We start from the raw sequence: 18,460 nt of genomic DNA, 5'->3' as shown, positions 1-18,460 counted from the left end.
ATAATTTCGACAGAAAGCGAATAGCTATACGTAGATAATAATATCGTAATCTGTAAGATAAGCCATCGAGAGTCTTTTTAGGATAAACGCTAGACTTTTCCGCCGTCATCATTTCGGAAATGGTAAGCGCCGCTATCAACGTCGAGCGCGCGCCTTCAACCGTTTGATCGTCGTCTCGGAAAGCGGAACGGAGACAAGTCACAAAGTGGACGCCTCCGTGACACTAATTATCCACTTTAATTCGCGACCGTGTCGCATACAGATTTCGCGCGAATAAATTCGAGCGCGGCTGGTCATCCGTCTGTTACACACCTCCGCGATACGAGCGAGATTCCGTTTGACCCTTTAACGCCCGACTTTTTTATAAGTGTTTTAAAAATAAAACTTGAGTGTTTTTCAACTGAGACTGTAGGTAGCGATAACCGAAAAAATATCAGAATTTTATATTGGTTTTTTTTTATCGTTCGTTTTTTGTTTATTGGTAAATATGACTTGGATCCTAAAAGCATATACGAAATGAACAACCTATACGGAGAGAAAAATGAAGGGTAATCTATACGACATCACTCTGATAGTCAGCTTGACATTTTTCAGCTGAAACTTTACTATATTTGTGAGTGAAGTTTATCATTCAGAGCGTCAAAGCTTACTATTTCAGAAGAATATTTTATAGATCACCATTTAGATAGTCAATCGTCCCTTCATTTTTCGCCGCATAAAAAACTGTAGGTCATCAGGTTCCACGAAAATAGATTGATCTCTTCATTTTCGTGTCCGCCATTCTGGATTCGCCATTTTGAATTTCTGTATTCTTTTAATCTCACATTTTGCAACTGAGAAAGCTTCCAAATGTATAAAATTATAACAGATACCAATCTATTCATTTATTAGTGCACTTCTAGATGTCAGTAACAATGCTAACTATGCCTGCTTGGAATTTGACAAAACATGTCGTCATTAAAATTGAGCTGAAAACAGACTAAACCGAATCTACATACAATCTATATACCATTTTTTAGAAGAAGAATTCACCTTTACAGTGGTGCAAAGAAAACAAAAATATCTCCTTTTTTGACTAAGTTATTCATTCTTAGTCCTCCTAGGATTCTTAAATGCGTTTCTGGTAACTATAGTTAGCAGTAGACGTTAAAGAGTTGGAGCCGTCGATACACGCCGTTACACGTGCGCTATCGTAATAACGGTAATGTACTCATTATTCAGATCGTACGTAGTCGATAATGAGAGAGTAATAAAGTTTTCGTTGTGACAAGACCGTGAGTCTATGCAAATTCCCGAGTCGAAATGTTCATTCTATTCTCTATCGTCTTATCTTTGTACAACGAATTGCATCATCTACTCTCGTTTTCTACGCGCTGATGCCTCAAGAAAAAATCACTTAATATTCGATTGTTTCTACAATGCTCTCTCTCTCTCCGTTTTCCTTCACTTCAGTTGGCAGTGTATTGAATTACATAACTTTTTTCTCCGTTGAGCCGCGGATAAGAGGAAAGCAAACGTTAAATAATTAACATGAAAATAAACAATGGGACTAATGGGGGGGGGAGGGTAAGCAGGACGACAAATTTTCTTGATTTATGATTTATCATTTTTTATCAATGTTGAAAATTTCGATGGGACTTGGATGTTCGAGAGGACCGAAAGGAAAGAGTCGTTACGGCAAAAATGAGCACTTGTGTGCAATAATCAGCGTGCGTATCTGCGATGCGACTGAAGGGGCGTTATCCAGTCCTAGATATCAACGCTTGTGAATCTGTGAATGCTAGATTCTAAAAGCAACATTCACAGCCACAAATTATTTGCTGCTTCTCATCAAAAGCGCGATTTTTAACTACAGGTTTATATACGCGGAACGTTATCTGATCATTCAGAGATCAATGTTTCTTCTTTCTGAGAAATATGAGTATACGTATAGATTGCCGAGCGATCAGAAATTTGCTCGAGCTAGAATATCTTTGTCTAATGACGACAGGACATGAATGCCGAATTGCCGAAATTTCGAGTCGGGTGCCTCGCTGAAACGCTCGCTAAAGTGACAGATCTCCGTGTGACAAATAATTCCACTCACCTGGGAATACGTAAGGCAGCGCTGGCCGCGTTCCGCAGTCCTACGGCCTTCCTGATTCTGGCATCCTGGCTGGCCGACTGCTCTGTCACGGCACTGACACTGGGCGTTAGATAGATGCGATCGATAATGCTAATGATGCGCGTTGATGAACATAATGCCGATGAACGCGAGGGCTCGATTAAACGTTTCACGAGACGACGAAATCCCGCCTCGGCAAATGCGTAATAACTCACGTACGCCGCACGATACGCGCGCGATATGTGCGCGTCGCTCGCCGCCTCGAAACTTAATGAAAGTAACATTGACCGCTATGAAGGTCCGGATTGTTTTGATAGCGATGACTGTTGTGATCTTCGGCCCATCTTTTTCTCTTTCTTCTATGTTTTCGTACTTCTGCGTCGCGTGCTTTTTCGCGAAGGTATGTTATTGTGTCCCGGGCCGGCGAACGCGACAATTTGATCGGCGCGCGCGCGCACGGCCGATCGGAATATCTCGCCGGTTCTTGCGACGTCTTATCGGACTCTCGCCGGCGCCGCGCTAATTAACACGTGTTCCTCCGATCGAGGCGGCCGGGTCGGGTCTGTGCGAGTGTCAATGCCAGTGTCAGTGTCAGTGCCACGAGGAAGCGTCCCGAATGTCGCAACGGAGCAACCGGGAGCCAGGATGCTGCGCCGGGAAGCCAGGTGGACGCAGGACGTCGGACGCCGCTACTGACGCAACGTGTATCTCCAGGTATGCGAAATCGTTGATTATGAGCGGACGCAGCGAGAGTGAGGAGAGATGGTCGTGTCGAAATTTGGACCGGAATTAAAACTGGGTCACATTATTCGATAGACACGGCGTTACGAATCTCGGACTATTCGTCTATTTATACACATAGTTATTTAAGATAGCAAGAAACGTCGGACCAAACAAACCGAACAACAGTCTTTGAATATTCAATTAATTTCAAAATAATCGCTTTCAAAATAATCGTAAATAATATACGCGATTATAAACACTGGCCTTGGAATTTAATGTCAATTTCTATTAGCGCGTACCTTTATTCAGAGGACAGAGAAAAGTGTTAGCTTCGCCTTGACCATTTCCCCTTTCACTCTTTCAGAACCTCTAAATCCGATCGAAATTTCTTAACGTGATGAAAAAAATTGATAAGAGTATATTAGGAATAAGAGTTGACCCTGTTTACCCGTTAATTTCGTCGCGTATTCATTTATTATCATTCGCTCATATCCCTGCTCCATCTGCAGTTAAGAAAGACACACAATATATTGCTCATTGAAATTAACAGCACAGATGGAATGCAGGTAGCATGTTGAGATGAATAAATATTATATGAAAGAGCGTCTTTCTTCGAACTTTAACGTGGAGAAAACGGCCGTGGTGTCACAACACCACAACAAACATTCGTGGTGTCAGAATAGAACGACGACAACTTGCACAATGTTATATATGTCGAGATTCTTCATTGATCCTTTAAGCTCTCGCTCTCTCTCTCTCTCTCTCTCTCTCTCTCTCTCTCTCTCTCTCTCTCTCTCTCTCTCTCTCTCTCTCTCTCTCTCTCTCTCAGTGGAGCTTACTTACGTTAACGTACGCAACTTCGACTCGGGTTGCTCTTCCTTTTTTTTTTTCCAAACAGTGTTTAGCGCTGGAGAGCAACGCCGAGTGATACTTCCTCTCATTATTCGTGGGATCTTCATTACCCGCGTAACAAGTTACTAATAACGATGAGATATATATCGCCTATCGTCGTTAATAATCGCGGAAATACGGTGCGGTAACGTAGCTCTCTCGAGCATCGCAATGGTGAGATCGCAATGGTGAGATATAGACCGGCGAGGAATTACCTAAACATGTGCGATCGAACGTGCGGAGGCGATCGATGCTACCCTAATTACGCATTAATACCGTATCAGTAGATCGCACACAATTCATCGCATACCGATGTATGCACCGAGACGAGTGTCGAATATGCGCTCTGTGGGCGAGACGCTCAATATTTGCAAATTCCCAACCCCTCGTAGGGGAATATTTTTCCTCACGCGACAAATAGAAAAGCACAAGGTGTCTCGCTTAGAAAGCGTCTTAGAAGCATTTCCTCTTAGAATAGCGTAATATCCGTTAGACTTGGCTAAAATGGAGCGGACAGGAGACATTTAGGCGGACTGGAGCAGGCTTGGCTGGAACGAATGGAAAAGCGAAGCGAGTGTAAGAAAAAGTCGCAAAGATAAAGCTGATCGATTTATTTTTCATTCTCACAAATGCACACATTTAACAAACATGTCGGAAATTTCGGTTATTAGTCAAGAGACCTTTCTTTCTTTTCTTTCTTTTTTTGCTAACCCATATGCCAAAATGATCGACTTCGCATACTTATTGCTCTGCTCTACGCATCCCCCGGTACCGCCTTCAACTCTCTTCTCGAGAAAATGTCTCGGTCTACCCTACTTGAAATATTTAGTACAATATTTAGTCGTTACGTTCGTTAAACACTTTTGCAGACGAATGTCGCGGAACACTGCCTCATTTCGTCTTAATGAATAAACAAAACGAGATAACAAAGAAATAATATATGTCGGGAAAATGGTAGCAGGAGAACAAGAGAGAGAGAGAGAGAGAGAGAGAGAGAGAGAGAGAGAGAGAGAGGGGGGGGGGGGGAGAAAAAAGAGAGATAAGAAAAAAGGTAGCAAGAGAAACGGTTATGTGGGAAGGACAATTAAACCGACACGATATCGATTCAGAAAAGAAACATTCGTCTCTTCCGTCGCAGAGGAGGGAGGGGGGGGGCAAAGGTAGAACGCGGGAAAGATATAAAGACTAAATTGAGTGGAGAGAAGGAGCGATGTAAATAAAGACAGCCGCGAGAGTCTCGTTTCGACGAACCGCTATTTTATCCACGAAGGGTCGGCGCAGCGGCACCGGCACCGGCAACAACAGCAACCATAAAGAACCGTTTGAACGCTGTCTGTTCTAAATTCGAAACGACGGATGGACAGACAGGCAGGCGGAACGGGCGAGCTCGCGAAGTTTCGCCGCTTGACTTTGGAATTCTCGCCGAGACGTCTCGTTCAGCGTTGCCCTACGACGTTGCACGGAGCAACTCTGACTCGAAACACGCACGCGGCTCTCGTGGATTACGAGAGATCGTGTCGCTGCTCTATCTGCGCGGCATACGATGTAACGTTCGCGGCTAATCGCGAGCAGATGCTCGCTCGGAGGGAATCGAATCGCTCGAACGCGTTAAGCGAATTTATCGCGGACGTTGAATCCGTATCGACGAGTGACGAGCGTTGCATGGCTTCGACGATATGCCACTTCGACATCCGAGAGATCGTTTCCTCTTGTCCGCGCGCGCGCAGAACGGAACAAAGAACGGAAAATCTGCGCGCGATTTGGGTGTGATATACAACACGCAAATTACAGTGCATGCTTCGATATCAAAAACAACCGACATGTTATGGAGATTCTTAATCGTTACATGAAATATATAAAAATATATAAAATATATAAAATAAATTACTAGCGTGGTTTTCTAATAAAAAAAATAAATAAATAAAAAAAATTATAATATTGAGGTAAAATTCAATTCGTTTCTCCACAAATGTAACGCGAGAAAGTCAAAGAATATCTCACACACACACACACACACACACGAGACGTTTTAATTTCGAGGTTAGATATACTTTGGACGTCTCTTAGTAGCGTTTTCTCTGCTATCCGCGCGTAGTTTAGACAACATTGACGGTTCGAGATATCAAAGTGGAACACGGTTACTTTTGTCTAACGCAAAATAACGCGCGTATCTGGCCGAGTACCTGTAGACTCGGAAGTAGGTTATACGTTTATCGAATCAGCTCGAGGAAGAGCGTGCGCGATGCAACAAACGTCGGGGATCCAAGTGGGGAAAGAGAAAGAGAAGCAGGAGATGGAAGAGGAGGCAGAATATAGAGAGGGAACGACTGCTGAACGGAGGATGTGAGACAGAAAATACGCGAGGCGGAAAGGAGAGTGGCAGACCGGTAAAAAAGGGAAAAACGAGAATGAGAGGGGGGCAAAGAGGGAGGGAGGACGAAAGAGAGGAGAGATAGATAGAGAGAGAGGGGGAGGGGGGAGAGAGAGGGAGAGAGGGGGAGAGAGAGAGAGAGAGAGAGAGAGAGAGAGAGAGAGAAAGAGAGAGAGAGAGAGAGAGAGAGACGAAACGGCAGATCGAGGAAACAGAGCGAGAAAGAGAGCCAGAGAGAAGGCAGAAGAAGGAAATTTGGCAAGCGGCACATTAGCAACACAAAGGCATCAAAGAGCATAGAGCATTGAGCCATTGAGGTTACCTGCGACATCACTGGCGGCCACGTCGCTAATCAAGCTGACCCTCGGTCGCAGTTGCTGTTGTTGCGTCTGTTGATGCTGCGGATGCACCTGATGCAGGCTCTGTTGTTGGGATCCCGTCAAGGGCAGGTTACCGGCGCTCGTAGCGGTACTCTCCGTCAGGATCGTCGGCACAGTCGCGGCAGAGGAGGAGGACGACGTGGACGATTCCGTGATAGGGGCTGTCGTCGCGATGCCGGTGCTGTTGTTGTCGAGGACCGTCGCGGGCTCTTCCCCGCTCTCCCCCGTACCCGTAGCCATTCGGCCCTCGTGCATTCCAGCAGACGGACAGACAGACGGATAGACAGACACGAGTCCCTCCTCCTGTACGTCGTCACGACGAGCACACGCGCTCTCTCTTCTCCTCGGAAGAGAACACCTACACTCTTTTACGCGCTCCTTCTCTCTCTCTCTCTCTCTTTCTCTTTCCCCCTTTCTCTTGTTCTCACTCTCACTCTCTTTCTCTCCTCACGCGATTCCGTCTCGTTCCGTTCACGTACCTCCTCTCCCTTTCTCTCTCACTCATTCACTCACTCACTCACTCACTCACTCACTCACTCACTCACTCACTCACTCACTCACTCATTCGCTCGCTCGCTCGCTCTCTTTTTCTCCCTCTCTCTCACTCTCACCTTCGATGTCTCGCTCGCACGTCTTCCTATCGTTCTCCTCTTCTCTCTCTCTCTCTCTCTCTCTCTCTCTCTCTCTCTCTCTCTCTCTCTCTCTCTCTCTCGCGCCACCGGTCCCCGTCTTCTCTACCACGCTCGCGCACGTCCGAGCTGTCTCTCTCTCTCTCTCTCTCTCTCTCTGTCTCTCCCTCGCTCTCCCTTTTTTACTACTACCACCCCGCGCGCCGGTCAGAGCGCCGTGTCCGACAACAGCGTACCAAAACTGCACCACTGCCTCGCTTACTTGCTCGCTCGTTCACTCTTCGCTTTCTCTTTCTCTGTCTTGCCTTCAGCCGAACGACGGTATATCGTCGTAAGACGACGACATCGCACGCGCACGCACACGCCACGCTTACGGAAAAGAGGTACCTCGCACGCGGATTGTTAACCTCCTGTCAGTCCGGCCCGTAAAAAAATGGAACGTTAGACAAATGTAGGTCTGTAGGCCACTTCACTTACACTTTGCATCGGCACGGACACTCCCTTAGTCAAGCGAGCGTCCGGCGCACTGTCGCGCTCTGACAGCGCGAGAACCGCAGGGCCGTAGTACTTCGCGTACGTGGTCGCCACGCGTACCGCACGCCCGCATGCCGCGTACTTCTCACTAGGGAGAAATATTGCCAACCGGATTCTCCGTTCGTTCTCGAGCCGACGCTGTGCTCACGGTGAAGGACGAGTGATTTTAGCCTCGCGATCGGGAACCGGCGCTGTGAGCGCGTTTTTTATGCGGATTCGAGACGCGGAGAGGCGACAGGTTCGAAGATCGTCCGCGTGCCAACCGCGACTGTAGTATCGGTCGCGATAACCGAAGACGGAGTCACGTGAGCGTGATAATTCTCAGCTGTACGCGCGCATCGCCACACACCAATTTGCATCACGCGGAATTACCATCTTGGCGTGTCATTTTGACGATTACGACGTGTGTATGTGTGTGTGTGTGTGTACACAAGAGAGGGAAAGAGAGCGCTGCATGCGCCTGGCATTACGCTGCACAGGTACGGCAGTGGCAAACGAAAGGGAAAACGTAAGCGCGAACGTAATCTTGCGAATGCTGGCGCTTGATCACTCGCTCGTGCACGTCGTTCCAGACAACACGCTGTCGCGGCACAAGTTGTCCTACATCATCAATAGAAAAAGATGATAGAGGAAGGGAGAAAGAGTGAAAGAGATAAAGAGAGAGTGAAAGAAGGAAAGAGAGATGGAAAGATAGAGAGAGAGAGAGAGAGAGAAAGAAAGAGAGAGAGAGAGAGAGAGAGAGAGTGAGTCGTCAAACATCACAAAAAGTTCTCGTCTAGGTAGGGAACCAACGAACGAACGAATGTTTGCTCGACCACCTTGTTACGGGTGCTGCTGCACACCGATTACGGCACTGGGCTCGTCGGCGAGCTGTCGCGGAAAGACGCAATTTCCAAAATGTGTCCTCCCCCTCTCCTCGTCGTAAGCCGTCGTCAGCATCGATTCGCGATTTCGCGAGCCGACCGACCGATCGACCGGTCAGCCGACCGAAACGTCGTTACGCGACCTTTCGCCGTTCTTTCGCCTAGATCTGTCAACGAACCTCCTCCTGAGTCGCTGCTGCCGATTTGCCGCCGCGTCGGATACGACGATAGCTGGCCGCTTTAAGTAGGTCAGCTGCCGCGGCGTCCGATCGCCCCGCGCGGGCCGCCCTTTCGCGGCGTACGTTGCATAACTCGTCACGCGCGACTTCACCAAATATAACCGCGCAAAAAACTACGGCTTGACGGACATAATGCGGCGGTAATCCGTATTCAATGAACAATGCACTTGACTAACGCTCTCCCGTTTGGCGCTGCCAGCGCCACCTCTCGCTAACGGGCGCGCTCGATTCGAAACGGTCGACTACGTTCAAACGCCTCAGCCACGCATTCTCGGCGATGCACGAGGAAACATACGAACGACGATTAACCCTTTGACCGGCGAGTTAGAGCTCGATTAGCCATGGTTACGCAATTTTCGCGACGGAGAATCGATTAAGGTACTTTTTCAATCTTTGTTGCTTCGTAGATAACAACTACACGTATTATTGAAGTTAAGATTGTATCAAGGATTCACAAAAAGACGATATTGCTCCAAATATTTTTCATATACTTTTCATTCATTTAATTCTAAAGTAAGGTGAAAGGCAAAATGAGAGTACGAATGAAAATAGTGTGCGGTAAAATATTCACTGAGGCGATATAGAGATATATTGATTAAAGTTAGATGTGTAATTCTATATAGATTCTCAGTGTACTTTGTACTGTTCTTTGCGATCGTTCCTACACCTTTTACGATTTCTGATCTTATTGCATTTTTAATTCGAATGCTTTCTAAATGAAGTTGCATAAAACTTGAGATGCATCTTAAATATTTTATCTACGCATGTAGGAAACGAAAACTCATGATCATGATGGAAAAATTAAAAGTAAAACTTGTAAAGAATTATATTTTTCTTACTATTTTCAGTAGCTTGTGTTATAGTTTTACAAAAGTACAGTATAATCTTACAAAATTAGAATATATTTCAACTTGTATATTTATAATCGATCTAAATATACAAAAATATATGGATATATATATATTAACATTTATATATAAAAAATAGATTTTAGATTTTAAAATACTAGAAAAACCATATATAATTTATATATCATTGCGACTATACATAATAGATACACAATATGTTTCATAATAAATATGTACAAAGTACACACCATGATTCTATCCATAACATCCAATATATATTATTGCAATTGTTTCTTATTGAGATTAAACCTTATTAGGAAATTAAAAAAAATCATCGATCATCAAATTAAATCATCTTAATTTTTTATACAATAACATTTTACTAATGTAATAATTATACAACAAGGAAAAATTTGCTTCATTTTGATTTTGATTCATGATACTGATGAATTGTATGCTATACTTTTCAGATTATCAGATTATTCTAGACTATTCAGATTATTCAGATAAATTATCATGTAACACTTTGCATCATGTTATATATTGATACATATGTTGTACGTAATAAAACCATTTGTGACAAACCATAAGTGTATAGAGTATAAATCAGTTTAATATACACGTTTTTCTTCAATTATTTGCTTGTTTGTTTTGAGCTAAAATGTAGCGCGATATGATCAGTCTTTGTATTTGTGCAGTACCTTCATATATTTGGAAAATTTTAGCATCGCGCATTAGTTTTTCCACTGGATATTCAGTATTAAAACCAGCACCACCATAAATCTGAGAAGGAAAATATTGCCATATACATGTCACAAAAAGAATACATAGAAAGATAAATTTCATTGAAGCCATTACTGTATATTTACCTGTACAGCATCAGTAGCACATTTATTAGCTACATCAGCAGCGTAACATTTTGCAACACTAGCAAGCGGAGTGGCATTCGGTAGATTTTTGTCAGTGGCCCAGGCTGCTTTCATTGTCGCCATTCTGGCAGTTTCGACGCCAATAGCCATATCAGCTAACATAAAAGCTACAGCTTGATGTTCCGCTATCGGTTTGCCGAAAGTTTTGCGTTCCATCGCATATTTCATTGCTTCGTCTAGAGCTCTCTGAGCTAAGCCAATTGACGCTGCAGCAACCTACAGTATGAAAAATGAAGATCAAATCTCATACAATATTTATTCATCATTTAATGTCGATAATGGAAATTTACACTTGGCCGTGTTCTGTCAAAAGTTTTCATAGCTATAGTGAAACCTTGTCCTTCACCAAACAATACATTCTCCTCAGGAACGCGGACGTCTTCAAACGTTATCATTCGTGTGTCGGATGCTCGTTGTCCCATGTTTATTTCCTTGAGAAATTGTATGAAAAGACAAACGATATAAATTAAGAAAAAAATGCGAATATTTACTAAATTTTTAACAGAACTTGATAACAGATATTACCTTACGACCAGGAGTCACACCAGGCCAATCACGTTCCACAATGAAACCTGTAAAAGCTTTACTAGCTGGTGCTTTTGGATCAGGATTTGTTCTTGCCAGAACAAAATACCTATGTAACAAATAATTATATAAAAGAGAAGAGAAAGGGGATTGAGAAGTCTACAAAAATTAAAACTTGTACATTTATGTATGTGCAAAATATAGTTAGGAAGAGTGTGTATATATATATGTGTGTGTGTGTTTGTGTGTGTGTGTGCATCAAAAATCAAAATTTATTACAATACCAGTTGGCAACACCACCATTCGTAATCCACATCTTGGTTCCATTGAGTATCCATTCTTTCCCTTTCTTTTCAGCTTTAGTTTTAACACCTGCTACATCAGATCCTGTACCAGGTTCAGTAACACAATATGCCTACAGAAGTAACATCATGTAATATAATTTATTATATTATAAATTCAAGTATTACACAAATTTATATTTAGGTTTACCGTAACATGTGGCTCTTCTATTAATCTCCCAAGATATTTTTTTTGTTGTTCTTTGTTTCCGGCAATGATAACCGGAGTTTGCTAAATAGAAGAATTTCAATACATCTTATTAATATATTACGTATTCATTTAATTAAAATACTCAGTCTTGTAAAAATTGAAAGATAATAATTCAAAATTTTTACTAAAATAAAATGAATTAGTTCTTTAAAAAAAAAATTGTTATTAAAATTTTATGATGCAAAAATATGAAGTATTTTGTATAATAAAATTTACTCCAAGATTTGTTGTTGCTATTGCAGTTGTTATTCCTGTGCAGCCGTAACCAAGTTCTTCTACTAATAAGCAACCATCAAAAACACCATTTTCTATACCACCTATGACAAATTTTGATTTTGAATTTTATTTTAATATTGATAGTATTATCTCCATTCCTAGTTAATACATGTTTCATGTGTAATAAAATTTCATATTTTTTATACATTATAAATCCACAAACATACCATAATCTTGTGGAATATGTAGATTTAAAAGACCAACATTCCATGCTTTTTTAATAATATCCCATGGATATTTTCCACTTTTATCATACTCTGCAGCTACTGGTATAATCTCTTCTCTGGTAAATTTTCGTCCTAGTTCTTGAATTTCTTTCTGAGTATCAGACAATTCTAAAACAATCAGATTAGCCCAGAAATATGATAAAAATATTTTACAACATATACATATAAATTGATATATTTATAATTGTATAATTATATAATTTCTGAATTATTTAATTTTCATACAAAAAAAGATGCAGATTTTCTTACATAATACTATCAGCAATATATCTTTGGAATAATGCGGATATAAAGAATAAATCTGAGTTTACATCATTCATCAAAGTGTTTAAATCAATTATGGATAGAGAATCAATGGTTTTTACAAATATGTTTATATTTATATCATGTGCCTTCTTATTTCAAGAAATTTTAAAAATCTATAAATATTTCTACATATTATATATATATATATATATTTCCATATTATATTTTTATGATATCTCTTTATAAAATACATGAAATACATATGTACAAACCTAAATTAAATCCTTTAACTGTTTCCGCAGCTGCTGAGAATGGTCGTATTATATTTAAGCACATTCTAGGATTGAACATCTGGAAATTGACATATGATGAATTATATACTGAAGAATTTGCTTGTATTAATTTTCACAAGATTCTGAATTCTTGTATATGAACAGCTGTTCATTCAGCAGTCAATTACATTGACTGTCACAAACTTCCTTTCTTAATAACCATAGTGTAAGTATAAAGATTATATGGTAAGAAATAAAATAAGTCTAACGAATTTTAAACTCTCATGTACCTTCTTGAACATCATATTGATTTTTTATCAGTGAAGACAATGTTATCTCAATGTTGTTACTGTACACGGTACGGATATAAACTGAATGACGACGCACAAAAACGAGCTACTTATAACATGAGCGTTATACAAAGATCAAAGTGCAAAAGGTATATATCTATTCGAGATAGTGAATAAAAAATTTTTAATTGAGAATATTTTGCAGATGTATTCTGACATTAATTACTAACACTGTAGTATCGAAAAGTTATTAAGTACACTTAGGAAGACGTTATTAATGCTATTCAGCATAAAAATTGTTCGCGGAGCTAAATAGCGCTACGAACGCAATCATGACGTCATTAATGGTAACGTCATCATTCAAAACTAGTCATTTATCAGAGACATAATTTTTATCGAAAGATGGAAAGACGCAAGTTAGCAATTTAACCATTAGCTAAATTACGAGATAGCTTATTTGAAAAATGGAAAAACCGGCCCTAAGTGCTATTCCTTCCGTGATGATACATTGGTAGCGTTAGCGTTTGTAAGTTCTATGAATGCTCAAAACGCTATGGACTGCACATGATTGTCAAAGGGTAACGAGATATATCATATTTGTTACTTTACTACTATTCATGCACGTAATGAACGATTGTGTTAATATAAATTTACGAAATGTTAAAACTGAAGATGTGTTTAACACGTTCCGTGCCGAGCCGTTTTTCTATTCGGGCCATTTGATATTTTGAGTAGAAACAGATGTCATCATAAAATATTTCATTATATTCATTGATTCATTGATCGATACGTAAGCAATTTGTATAAATTAATTACAATATCGCATACTAACAGTGGTATACGCGGTTTAAGTGAAAAGTTTAACGAGTATCATCGATGATGTGATACATATGACGCGGACATGTTACGGCCCGTCTACAATGGCCGCGTTTAGCAGACAAAGCTGCTTATCAAGGCTCGTCTACATTAGCTGTAAGAGTAAGGCCCCTTGCACAATGCCAGGCAACAAGCAATAAGAATAAAAATAGACCAATCACAATCGACTATTGCAAGAATAATCTATTGTGATTGGTATATTTTTATTCTTATTGCCTGTTGCCTGGCGTTGTGCAAGGGGCTTAAGGCTGTAAGGTTGCAAGACACGAAATGAAATATTTTCATTCGCTGACAGCTTACGTTACAGCCTTACAGCCTTACTCGTACAGCTAATGTAGACGAGCCTTTAAGCGCTTAGTGATTGTTAACTATGATCGGAGTGTTCTTTTAGATCTTTAACGAATCCAAGGGAATGAACCAATCAGGAGCGATAATCACTAAGCGCTTAGTAAGCAGTTCAGCATTTCTGCTGAACGCGGCCATTGGCTGCGTTTCAATATTCACTGCCAGTTGAAAATCTATAGTATACGTGACATAAACCATGTATTTTCAGTACCGGCAGTGAATGTCGGGACGCAACAATTGGTTACACACACAAACGCAGATCACAGGCGCAGAAATTGACCAATTACAGTCGAATATGAGGAAAACGATCGACTGTGATTGGTCAATTTCTACGTCCTGCAAGCTATGTAAACGGAGCTTTAGATCGCTTAAATACGAACTAGTCAATTACTAAAAATGCACCATACAAAACGCGTTACATAGTATCTAGTATATTACTAGATCGCATGCGATCTAGCACGAAACGAGCAGAGTTTGTTATATGCATTATAAGCTTTAAATTGTAACAAAACGTTAATAAAAGCCAGTAAAGTTTAATTGATAAAAAGCTATTGATGTAGCGATTGAACGAATTTGAAAACATCGATTCAGTTCGGTCAGTCGATTCTTTAACAAAGAACGAATTGATTCATTGGTTAAACTTCGCCCTTCCCTACCTTCCAGTATACATATTCTAATCCTGATGCATACTTGAGTCGGCATGTAACGTAGTGAAGTAAGTGGAAGTTAACGCAAAGTTGTTCGCAGTCCGCCTAGAGACTCACACAGAGGAGTGTTCGAAGCCCGAAGCGGAGTAAATGTGCGGCAAGGATGGAATTGCCACGCAACAACAATGAGCCGTATCACGAATCGCAGCTGCACGCGATCGTGTAGTTCAAGATTAACCATAGAGACGGAAACGACAGATTCGGCCGGCACGAACACAGTCTTGAGGCGTTGTCGCCTTATTCTCTGACAGTCGTAGAATAAATATTTTACAGCACACGATCCGACAGAGTGTTCTTCTTCGTGGCAAGAAACTCAGGGGAAGAAACGTTGTAATCGCACGAGGCCTTCTCACACCAAGTCTCTCGCAGGCTACCTACAACGTGTGCGAGCACGGCGAGCATCGCCGACATGAACCAGACGTGCGGAACCTATCACGTCAATCGTACAAACGGCCCTGTCAGCTGATCATTATTAAACAACGAAATGTGAGCAGCAGGTATCCCCATCGTCGAGCCACAATCGTACAATCATACATTACAGATTCGATTGTCGCGGCCTGATTCCTCCGCATACATTAAGACTAAACGTAAACGTAACGCGAAGCGCGATAGAGCGAGCATTGGCTGGTAGTAGAATTTACATGGAAACATGGGGAACAAAAATAGTTGCTGTGTCTACTCTAGTCCACAAAGTGGACGCAAGGAACCAGGCTCCGAAGGTACTACTCGCAACCTGGAGGAACATTTGCCTGAAGGTGGAATTAGCATTAATAATTTGCAACATATCAGTGAACGTGAGCCAGAAGACTGGGACTCAGATCCGTCGTTGCATCCTTGCGCAGGAACTATTTTTATGGAACGGTCAAAGCAAGCCATAGAGAGTAAGTGTCGCACTAATTACAGAGGAAACAGATTTGGAGCAAGGTATCTGATTTAACCTTGTTTTAGATGGCATGGTGAGGAAAAAGAGTCAACATCAGATAGCGGATACAAGGCCTTTAAAGAAAAGTAGTAGCTGCAGTACAATATATCTAGATGACAGCACAGTCTCACAACCTAATTTAAAAAATACCGTCAAATGCGTTGCCTTAGCTGTTTATTACCATATTAAGAATAGAACTTCGCAGCGACAGATTGATATATTTGACGAGAAACTCCATCCATTAACGGTAATTTGAGAAGAAAAATGTACATATTATTTGCATATGATAGTTAATTTTGATTTTATCTTTATTTCTATATTTTATTCATTTTATTTATGTAATATAATTTATGGGTGCAAAGGTATACACATAATTTTCTCAGTAAAACGGGTTTTTCTATATCATTAATGTTTCTTTTTCAGAGAGATGGTGTTTCAGATGATTATGACAAACATAATCCAGAGCACAAACAAATCTATAAATTTGTGAGAACTTTGTTTAATGCCGCTCAGCTGACAGCTGAATGTGCCATTATAACATTGGTTTACTTAGAACGCCTACTTACTTATGCAGAAATAGATATAACACCAGCTAACTGGAAACGGATAGTATTAGGAGCTATTTTATTGGCATCTAAAGTCTGGGATGATCAGGCAGTGTGGAACGTAGATTATTGTCAAATACTGAAAGACATCACTGTAGAAGACATGTAAGCTCCTGATTTTAATTATTTTGACACATTATTTCACTTAATATATTCTTTTAAAGATGATACAAGAAATTACGCACGTATTGAACCCACTTCTGTCTGATTGTTATACAGGAACGAATTGGAGAGACAATTTTTGGAAATGTTGCAATTCAACATAAATGTTCCTTCGAGTGTATATGCCAAATATTACTTCGATCTTCGTACACTTGCGGAAGCAAACGAATTAACATTCCCTAGTGAACCTCTTAGTAAAGAAAAGGCGCAGAAATTAGAAGCTATGTCCAGAGTCTACGAGGATAAAGTTACAGCCGTAGCTCTACGTACTGGTGTTAAAAAATGGTCCAGTTTAGACAATGTATGCATAGGCGGACCTAGACGTAGCATCGCTATTTTATCTTAAACATCTACGGATATAAGCATATACAAGGGTGTTCATACCTGTTCTCAGTGTCTACAACTTTTTTTTTAAACACCCTGTATAGGCAAATGTATGATTACTATTCATATTTTAAATGGAAGTACACGTGGACTTTCGCGTAAAAACATCATTATTACCGAATAATTTTTAATCTCTTTCCTTAAAAAGGAATTGTTTGGATTGCCAAACACTTACGTTGCGCCTCTATTTAATTAATATGGATTGATATTCGATGTATTATATACATCACACAAATAATAGAGTCATCTTAGGACCGCTGTTTTACATATTGTCCGAGCTAGATGTTAAAAACATTACATATACTACGTGGTGTATTGCTAAGTTGTACCATAACGAAGAACCTTCTACCACCGATTTGGTTTACAACTGACTTAAATTTACGCTAAAATCATAACAGGTAATTATACCTGTAGATATTATATCGATTTGTTGTCACTTTTCAGTGAATCACTCACTCTCATTATCCGCGTTAAGAAAGTAAAGAATATATACGCTCTAACAGGAGAAAATTCCAAATTAAATTCCCTTTTCAATTAAAAAAATTTCTAATAGTTTGATTAAACGTGTGTTACACTAATTACATAAAACTCGAGATGTATTAATCTTATCGGTCAAGCAGTATTAATATATCTCTATAGCTTACATATGAAAGATTCTGTCAGTCCGGGACCTTACGATGCGAATATAATTATAAAACATACGAATGAAGTATATTATCGAAGAAAAAAAGTTTTAGTCCCTTAGCATTATCTGTGTATTGTCCTCTTATATGAAAGAGAAAATAACTTGTGATATATATTAGTCAACTATTCATTATCCAAAGCATTTTATATATTGACTGAATCTATTAAGAATCAAAGTTACGGCTGATTTACTAATAACATTCTAAACAAGCGAAAATATGCAGCATGCTTCGAATAAAATTATCGTTATTCGTCATAACATATACGTAACTTACTACAAGATACTCCAATTAAAAATTTGCAAAGCGAAGGTATAATGCATATATGTGTGTGTGTGTGTGTATATATATATATATACATATATATATATATATAATATATACACACATGTGTGTATGTATGTATGTATATCTTGATATATTTAAATTATTTCAAGTATATCAATATATTGCTTATATTTGTGTGTCTTACTATTATATTTATTGTGAAAGATAAAGGTATAAAATTGTTACGGATTTATATATATATACAATAATATAATGTAAGTACACATTGTTTCATTTACATTACTTCATTTACTTTCGTTGCTCAGCGTGAAAAGCCGCATTAAAATTACTTTAAAGTCACCTTCAATCAAATGTCAAATGGAATTCATGAATTTTCATGTGAGAAGTTCGCGTTGCTGCGCGCAGTACTCGATTAATTTGGAGCATCGTATTTCAATTGACGATTCGTGTATTTTGGATAATAGTACATACATAGCAAGAACACCATTTACATATAATATAATAAGTATATGGTAGTGTAAACATTAGCAAATCAGCCTTTATAGCTTGTTAGGAATGAAAGGCATGATAAATTAATCTGAACGATTGC

General features: G+C 40.1%; 3 protein-coding genes across 3 annotated transcripts in view; 1 reads left to right on the top strand and 2 right to left on the bottom strand.

Annotated features, from left to right (window-relative positions):
• The window catches only part of LOC105187541 (ell-associated factor Eaf), an 84,040-nt gene extending 75,738 nt beyond the window's left edge, over positions 1 to 8,302 (bottom strand). The window contains exons 1-2 of the mRNA XM_025306573.1: positions 7,081 to 8,302; positions 6,412 to 6,809 (exon numbers count right to left, since the gene is read on the bottom strand). Of these exons, the coding sequence (XP_025162358.1) occupies positions 6,412 to 6,724 (313 nt within the window). The 5' untranslated portion in view covers positions 6,725 to 6,809; positions 7,081 to 8,302. The remainder of the gene's footprint in view (positions 1 to 6,411; positions 6,810 to 7,080) is intronic.
• Positions 8,303 to 10,093: 1,791 nt separating this feature from the next.
• Mcad (Medium-chain acyl-CoA dehydrogenase) lies at positions 10,094 to 13,108 on the bottom strand. The gene is made up of 10 exons (XM_011148409.3): positions 12,900 to 13,108; positions 12,610 to 12,688; positions 12,032 to 12,199; positions 11,805 to 11,905; positions 11,529 to 11,609; positions 11,321 to 11,451; positions 11,037 to 11,145; positions 10,802 to 10,942; positions 10,452 to 10,727; positions 10,094 to 10,365 (listed from the first exon to the last, which is right to left on the bottom strand). Exons 1-10 carry the CDS (start codon positions 12,912 to 12,914, stop codon positions 10,213 to 10,215), a joined length of 1,254 nt encoding a protein of 417 aa, XP_011146711.1. The 5' UTR covers positions 12,915 to 13,108; the 3' UTR covers positions 10,094 to 10,212.
• Positions 13,109 to 14,613: 1,505 nt separating this feature from the next.
• On the top strand, positions 14,614 to 17,892 carry CycY (cyclin Y). The gene is made up of 4 exons (XM_011148408.3): positions 14,614 to 15,708; positions 15,776 to 15,996; positions 16,173 to 16,459; positions 16,574 to 17,892. The coding sequence occupies exons 1-4, from the start codon at positions 15,477 to 15,479 to the stop codon at positions 16,860 to 16,862; spliced, it is 1,029 nt and encodes a 342-aa protein (XP_011146710.1). The 5' UTR covers positions 14,614 to 15,476; the 3' UTR covers positions 16,863 to 17,892.
• Positions 17,893 to 18,460: the final 568 nt, after the last annotated feature.

The sequence above is a fragment of the Harpegnathos saltator genome, unplaced genomic scaffold (genome assembly GCF_003227715.2).
Source record: "Harpegnathos saltator strain DR-91 unplaced genomic scaffold, Hsal_v8.6 scaffold126, whole genome shotgun sequence".
In the NCBI taxonomy this organism is placed as follows: domain Eukaryota; kingdom Metazoa; phylum Arthropoda; class Insecta; order Hymenoptera; family Formicidae; genus Harpegnathos; species Harpegnathos saltator.
This window is presented reverse-complemented; position numbering and strand designations above follow the sequence as displayed.

What these genes read in the sequence shown, in the direction of transcription:
- CycY (XM_011148408.3), top strand. Translation starts at nt 15,477, where the DNA reads ATGGGGAACAAAAATAGTTGCTGTGTCTACTCTAGTCCACAAAGTGGA. An exon ending in AGAAACTCCATCCATTAACG is followed by an intron (nt 15,997 to 16,172) that starts GTAATTTGAGAA and finishes TTTCTTTTTCAG; the next exon opens with AGAGATGGTGTTTCAGATGA. An exon ending in GACATCACTGTAGAAGACAT is followed by an intron (nt 16,460 to 16,573) that starts GTAAGCTCCTGA and finishes ATTGTTATACAG; the next exon opens with GAACGAATTGGAGAGACAAT.
- Mcad (XM_011148409.3), bottom strand. An exon ending in AATGGTGGTGTTGCCAACTG is followed by an intron (nt 11,146 to 11,320) that starts GTATTGTAATAA and finishes TTTGTTACATAG; the next exon opens with GTATTTTGTTCTGGCAAGAA. An exon ending in TTGACAGAACACGGCCAAGT is followed by an intron (nt 10,728 to 10,801) that starts GTAAATTTCCAT and finishes TTCATACTGTAG; the next exon opens with GTTGCTGCAGCGTCAATTGG.